Source organism: Salvelinus namaycush, unplaced genomic scaffold, assembly GCF_016432855.1.
Source record: "Salvelinus namaycush isolate Seneca unplaced genomic scaffold, SaNama_1.0 Scaffold3711, whole genome shotgun sequence".
NCBI lineage: Eukaryota > Metazoa > Chordata > Actinopteri > Salmoniformes > Salmonidae > Salvelinus > Salvelinus namaycush.
The window spans coordinates 7,501-15,165 of record NW_024060688.1 but is presented as its reverse complement, the minus strand read 5'-3'; the positions used below and the strand labels follow the sequence as shown (position 1 = coordinate 15,165).

At 40.8% G+C, this 7,665-nt stretch overlaps 1 protein-coding gene across 1 annotated transcript in view; it reads left to right on the top strand.

The window, feature by feature from the left end:
• Positions 1 to 1,276: 1,276 nt before the first annotated feature.
• Positions 1,277 to 7,665, top strand: part of LOC120040672 (glutamate receptor 2-like) — a gene marked incomplete at its 5' end in the record, with an annotated part of 9,018 nt that continues 2,629 nt past the window's right edge. The window contains 2 exons of the mRNA XM_038985750.1: positions 1,277 to 1,524; positions 5,483 to 5,597. Of these exons, the coding sequence (XP_038841678.1) occupies positions 1,277 to 1,524; positions 5,483 to 5,597 (363 nt within the window). The remainder of the gene's footprint in view (positions 1,525 to 5,482; positions 5,598 to 7,665) is intronic.

Here is a 7,665-nt window from a genome sequence, read left to right as displayed (position 1 = left end):
TTAAAGGGTGTCTCTAGAATACAGTCCACTGTTTGTTACAGGTTGTAGTTCTATTAAAGGGCGTCTCTAGAATGCAGTCCACTATTTGTTACAGGTTGTAGTTCTATTAAAGGGCGTCTCTAGAATGCAGTCCACTGTTTGTTACAGGTTGTAGTTCTATTAAAGGGCGTCTCTAGAATACAGTCCACTGTTTGTTACAGGTTGTAGTTCTGTTAAAGGGCATCTCTAGAATGCAGTCCACTGTTTGTTACAGGTTGTAGTTCTATTAAAGGGTGTCTCTAGAATGCAGTCCACTGTTTGTTACAGGTTGTAGTTCTATTAAAGGGCGTCTCTAGAATGCAGTCCACTGTTTGTTACAGGTTGTAGTTCTATTAAAGGGCATCTCTAGAATACAGTCCACTGTTGGTTACAGGTTGTAGTTCTATTAAAGGGCGTCTCTAGAATACAGTCCACTGTTTGTTACAGGTTGTAGTTCTGTTAAAGGGTGTCTCTAGAATGCAGTCCACTGTTTGTTACAGGTTGTAGTTCTGTTAAAGGGCGTCTCTAGAATACAGTCCACTGTTTGTTACAGGTTGTAGTTCTATTAAAGGGTGTCTCTAGAATGCAGTCCACTGTTTGTTACAGGTTGTAGTTCTATTAAAGGGCATCTCTAGAATGCAGTCCACTGTTTGTTACAGGTTGTAGTTCTATTAAAGGGCGTCTCTAGAATACAGTCCACTGTTTGTTACAGGTTGTAGTTCTATTAAAGGGCATCTCTAGAATACAGTCCACTGTTTGTTACAGGTTGTAGTTCTATTAAAGGGCATCTCTAGAATACAGTCCACTGTTTGTTACAGGTTGTAGTTCTATTAAAGGGCGTCTCTAGAATACAGTCCACTGTTAGTTACAGATTGTTGAAGTTCTGGAAACAGAAAACTGTATGGAGATCATTGATGAGAAAATGTGCAGAATGTCGTCCAAAACAAAAACCTTTATAGAATGTAAAGTAACGACCCAAACAGGTCTGTGTATCAAAACCTGTATAATGTAAAATACACTGGTCTGTGTATCAAAACCTGTATATAGTAAAATACACTGGTCTGTGTATCAAAACCTGTATATAGTAAAATACACTGGTCTGTGTATCAAAACCTGTATATAGTAAAATACACTGGTCTGTGTATCAAAACCTGTATAATGTAGAATACACTGGTCTGTGTATCAAAACTGGTATATAGTAAAATACGATATACCGTCCTACCCTAAGGTGTAGTTCTAATGTGTTGTCTCTCAACAGAGGTCGAAGATAGCACTGTTTGACAAGATGTGGCAGTACATGAAGTCAGCAGAGCCGTCTCCGTTTGTGAAGAAGACAGCAGAGGGGGTGCTGAGAGTCAGGAAGTCCAAGGGGAAGTACGCGTACCTTCTGGAGTCCACCATGAACGAGTACATCGAGCAGAGGAAACCCTGCGACACCATGAAGGTGGGAGGGAACCTGGACTCTAAAGGATACGGCATCGCCACACCAAAAGGATCCCCATTAAGGTGGGTGAGATAGTATAACAATATGTTGTCTAATGTTGTTATAGTATCTTACCTACCCTGATGATCTGAAACACACTGGTTTATATACAGGCTAGTATAATATAGTATAGCATAGTATAGTATAGTATAGTATAGTATAGTATAGTATAGTATAGTATAATATAGTATAACACTATGTTCTCTAATGTTGTTATAGTATCTTACCTACCCTGATGACCTGATACACAGCGGTTTATATTAGTATAGTGTAGTATAATATAGTACAGTATAGTACTCCCCATTCCCAGCTCTGATCACCTGTAAGCCTAGGGAAGACTACACTACCCCAGAGTTCTTGGCAGCTGGCAACAGAATTACACTACCTATAGTTCTTAGTGGCTGGCCACAGGACTACATTGCCCATAGTTCTTAGTGGCTGGTCACAATAAACCCCTGCAGTACCTAGGGATGGGCTTCAGACCACTAGTTATCTTGCTTCTTCCTGATTGGCTGAAGAGAGAATGTTGTCGCTAATGCCTGGGTTGTTTTGGAGCAGCCATACTGTGAGGGTCCAGATCAGGTTTGGGTTTAGGGTTAGGGGTTGGGTTAGGGTTTAGGGTTAGGGCTCGGGGTTGGGTTTGGGGTTGGGATTGGGTTTAGGGTTAGGGTTTGGGTTTGGGTTAGGGTTAGGGTTTGGGTTTGGGTTTAGGGTTAGGGTTTGGGTTTAGGGTTAAGGCTAGGGGTTGGGTTAGGGTTTAGGGTTAGGGGTTAGGGTTTGGGTTTGGGTTTAGGGCTAGGGGTTGGGTTTGGGTTTAGGGTTAGGGGTTGGGTTAGGTTTTAGGGTTAGGGCTCGGGGTTGGGTTTGGGGTTGGGTTAGGGGTAGGGTTAGGGTTTGGGTTAGGGGTTGGGTTAGGGTTTAGGGTTAGGGTTAGGGCTAGGGGTTGGGTTAGGGTTTAGGGCTAGGGGTTGGGTTTGGGTTTAGGGCTAGGGGTTGGGTTTGGGTTTAGGGTTAGGGCTAGGGGTTGGGTTAGGGTTTAGGGCTAGGGGTTGGGTTAGGGTTTAGGGCTAGGGGTTGGGTTTGGGTTTAGGGTTAGGGGTTGGGTTAGGGTTTAGGGCTTGGGTTAGGGTTTAGGGCTAGGGGTTGGGTTAGGGTTTAGGGTTTAGGGTTAGGGCTAGGGGTTGGGTAAGGGTTTAGGGTTAGTGCTAGGGTTTTGGTTTGGGTTTAGGGTTAGGGCTAGGGGTTGGGTTTAGGGGTTAGGTTTAGGGGTTGGGTTTGGGTTTAGGGTTAGGGCTAGGGGTTGGGTTAGGGCTAGGGGTTGGGTTTGGGTTTAGGGTTAGGGCTAGGGGTTGGGTTTAGTGTTAGGGCTAGGGGTTGGGTTTGGGTTTAGGGTTAGGGTTAGACGTTGGGTTAGGGGTTGGGTTTGGATTTAGGGCTAGGGGTTGGGTTTGGGTTTATGGTTGGGTTAGGGCTAGGGGTTGGGTTTGGGTTTAGGACTAGGGTTTAGGGTTAGGGGTTAGGGCTAGGGGTTGGGTTTAGGGTTAGGGCTAGGGGTTGGGTTTAGGGCTATGAGTTGGGTTAGTGTTTAGGGTTAGGGCTAGGGGTTTGGTTAGGGTTTAGGGCTAGGGGTTGGGTTAGGGTTTAGGGTTAGGGCTAGGGGTTGGGTTAGGTTTAGGGTTAGGGCTAGGGGTTGGGTTAGGGTTTAGGGTTAGGGCTAGGGGTTGGGTTAGGTTTAGGGTTAGGGCTAGGGGTTGGGTTAGGTTTAGGGTTAGGGCTAGGGGTTGGGTTTGGGGTTAGGGCTAGGGGTTGGGTTAGGGTTTAGAGCTAGCGGTTGGGTTAGGGTTTAGGGTTAGGGCTAGGGGTTGGGTTTGGGGTTAGGGCTAGGGGTTGGGTTTAGGGTTAGGGCTAGCGGTTGGGTTAGGGTTTAGGGTTAGGGCTAGGGGTTGGGTTAGGTTTAGGGTTAGGGCTAGGGGTTGGGTTTGGGGTTAGGGCTAGGGGTTGGGTTAGGGTTTAGGGTTAGGGCTAGCGGTTGGGTTAGGGTTTAGGGCTAGGGGTTGGGTTTGGGGTTAGGGCTAGGGGTTGGGTTAGGGTTTAGGGCTAGGGGTTGGGTTTGGGTTTAGGGCTAGGGGTTGGGGTTGGGTGAGGGAGTATCAGGGTACTGAGGAAGGATGGTTGAGGAGTATGTTTATATTACAGGGCAACTAGTGTGATCTTTCATTAATCAATCTGCATGATGTTGTGTTCTGTTGTGTTTCTTATTTGTTTAAATGTCTATCTGTTGAACTGCTGTCTGATCGCTCTGTTTCTCTGGAGTGATGTCTGTTCTCTGACACTGTGGGTCATGTGACTCTTATTATCATATAGACCTGTTTATTACTGGGTCAAATTATTATTATTATTATTATTTAGACCTGTTTATTACTGGGTCATATTATTATTATTATTATTATTATTATTATTTAGACCTGTTTATTACTGGGTCATATTATTATTATTATTTAGACCTGTTTATTACTGGGTCATATTATTATTATTATTATTATTATTATTATTTAGACCTGTTTATTACTGGGTCATATTATTATTATTATTTAGACCTGTTTATTACTGGGTCATATTATTATTATTATTATTATTATTTAGACCTGTTTATTACTGGGTCATATTATTATTATTTAGACCTGTTTATTACTGGGTCATATTATTATTATTATTTAGACCTGTTTATTACTGGGTCATATTATTATTATTATTATTATATAGACCTGTTTATTACTGGGTCAAATTATTATTATTATTATTATTATTTAGACCTGTTTATTACTGGGTCATATTATTATTATTATTATTATTTAGACCTGTTTATTACTGGGTCATATTATTATTATATAGACCTATTTATTACTGGGTCATATTATTATTATATAGACCTATTTATTACTGGGTCATATTATTATTATTATTATTATTATTATTTAGACCTGTTTATTACTGGGTCATATTATTATTATATAGACCTATTTATTACTGGGTCATATTATTATTATTATTATTATTATTATTATTTAGACCTGTTTATTACTGGGTCATATTATTATTATTATTATTATTATTATTTAGACCTGTTTATTACTGGGTCATATTATTATTATTATTATTATTATTATTATTATTTAGACCTGTTTATTACTGGGTCATATTATTATTATTATTATTATTATTATTATTTAGACCTGTTTATTACTGGGTCATATTATTATTATTATTATTATTATTATTATTTAGACCTGTTTATTACTGGGTCATATTATTATTATTATTATTATTATTATTTAGACCTGTTTATTACTGGGTCATATTATTATTATTATTATTATTATTATTATTTAGACCTGTTTATTACTGGGTCATATTATTATTATTATTATTATTATTATTATTATTTAGACCTGTTTATTACTGGATTATATGATGATTATTATTATTATGATGTGTAGTATTAGTATTTTTGTATATATTTTTATATTATTATTATATAGACCTGTTTATTACTGGATAATGTTATTATAATTATTATTATAATATAAACCAGTTTATTACTGGCTATAGCCCAGGCATGTATATTATATTATCTCATTATGATAGCCCTCTGTACACTAGCCTTTAGCCACCTTTCCAATAACAGAGCCTGATACATTATGCTAAGCTAATTGCTAATGCTGATTTACAGGATTGTGCTAATCCTGGTGCTAATGCTAACGGTAATGGTAATATCTAAGGTTAAGGCTAACTGCTAACAGTAATGGTAATGTCTAAGGTTAAGGCTAACTGCTAACAGTAATGGTAATATCTAAGGTTAAGGCTAATTGCTAACAGTAATGGTAATATCTAAGGTTAAGGCTAACTGCTAAAGATCAGCTCGGGGGGACAGACCTGTCACATCATCCTGTCTCACCAGTGTGTTTTATCTATCGTTGGTAGAAATGCAGTGAACCTGGCCGTGTTAAAACTGAATGAGCAGGGCCTGTTGGACAAACTGAAAAATAAATGGTGGTACGACAAGGGAGAGTGTGGCAGCGGAGGAGGAGAAAGCAAGGTTAGCCCCGCCCCCAGCCGCCACCGGGCCACAGACTGGTAACTAAGGCCAGGGAGTAAGCAGCACACACACGGCGCCGACACACACCACCTCTGGGGTTCTGGAGATAATCAACTCCTTGAATGGATCCGGGGGATTGATTGATTGATTTTATTTGGCAGTCAAAACAAGTATATATATATATATATACACAGACCATAGAGCTATGTGAAGTAGAGAGGCTGTGCTCTGTGTCTGTGCTGCTTACTCAAGGTGATGCGTTGGTGCCTATCTGTCTGGTTGAGCTCAATGTTCAGCCAGGACATGTAGAGCAACAAGGCCTATCGCCACCTCAACTAGACAACACATAAGGAAGGCTAGATAAGGAGGCAGGAAGCTACATAAGGCTACATAACAGCTGTATGTCATGAAATAATAACATAACATAACATAGCTGATGTTATTTATGTTATTCCCCGTGTCGTGTGAAGAGTGCCAGTAAACCTAGCGGTGTTGAAACTCAGTGAACAAGGAGTCTTAGACAAGCTAAAGAACAAGTGGTGGTACGATAAAGGGGAGTGTGGAACCAAGGACTCAGGAAGTAAGGTCAGTCACACTGTACACACACTGTCTGTGTCAGTCCGGCTAGTATGTGGTGCCGTTTATAAAGATTTAATCAGGTCAACATTTAAAAAAAATGTCCTTATAAATCAGATGTCCGTATAAATCCGATTCGTAAAACATTAAGATGATTCAACTTTACAAACGACACCCCATAGGCTAGCAGGGTAAATAAAGGTGTGGTTTGAGTTGATGAGGCTGCTGTTCACATGTAGTACTGTTTAACACAGAACACACCACAGTACTACACACTGTCTACACACACAACCAGTATGTTACATTCCCTTCATAGGATGCCCGGAGGCAAAGTGATTGGTTGAGCCTTCTTGGTCACTCTGGGCCCTTAACACAAAACATGGCAGACAAGTTCTCCTCGGATCTGAAATCAGTAGTTCCCACCAACTTCAATGACAGTTATTTTAAAATTAAAAGACACATCTAAGATTCCTGCACCTTGTCACCAGGGTGGGATTGCCAGCTAGCTACGGGGTTGGAGTCATCTCAGACTTTTTCTTACGAAACAACTCAAAAGTGCTCATAAATGCTAATTGTTTGTCTCCAGGACATTTTGACCATTCCGTTTTTTATTCAGGAGCCAGCGGGTGAGAGATGATTCCACCATGGGCAACAACAACTGGATACTAGGTCGTTTTCAGCCATTCCGTTTTTTATTCAGGAGCCAGCGGGTGAGAGATGATTCCACCATGGGCAACAACAACTGGATACTAGGTCGTTTTCAGCCACATACTCTATGTTCCACTCATAGCTAGTTTAGGATTAGCTACTGACTGAAATGTAGATAGGTAGCTAGCATGTTGGCTCACACTGGCCAGACAGTAGCCAACAAGCTAGCTAGCTAATTGTGGATGCCAAAAGACACCGTTAGCTAGACTCTGGAGCTACTGGGCACACAGGCTACAGTAGCCAACTGGTTAGACATGGTTACACCATGGAACACTAGCTTGTTTTCAGACAAATATGTTCAACTCATAGCTAGTTTAGGATTAGCTACTGACTGAAATGTAGATAGGTAGCTAGCATGTTGGCTCACACTGGCCAGACAGTAGCCAACAAGCTAGCTAGCTAATTGTGGATGCCAAAAGACACCGTTAGCTAGACTCTGGAGCTACTGGGCACACAGGCTACAGTAGCCAACTGGTTAGACATGGTTACACCATGGAACACTAGCTTGTTTTCAGACAAATATGTTCAACTCATAGCTAGTTTAGGATTAGCTACTGACTGAAATGTAGATAGGTAGCTAGCATGTTGGCTCACACTGGCCAGACAGTAGCCAACAAGCTAGCTAGCTAATTGTGGATGCCAAAAGACACAGTTAGCTAGACTCTGGAGCTACTGGGCACACAGGCTACAGTAGCCAACTGGTTAGACATGGTTACACCATGGAACACTAGCTTGTTTTCAGACAAATATGTTCAACTCATAGTTTATCCACTGACCACCGCAT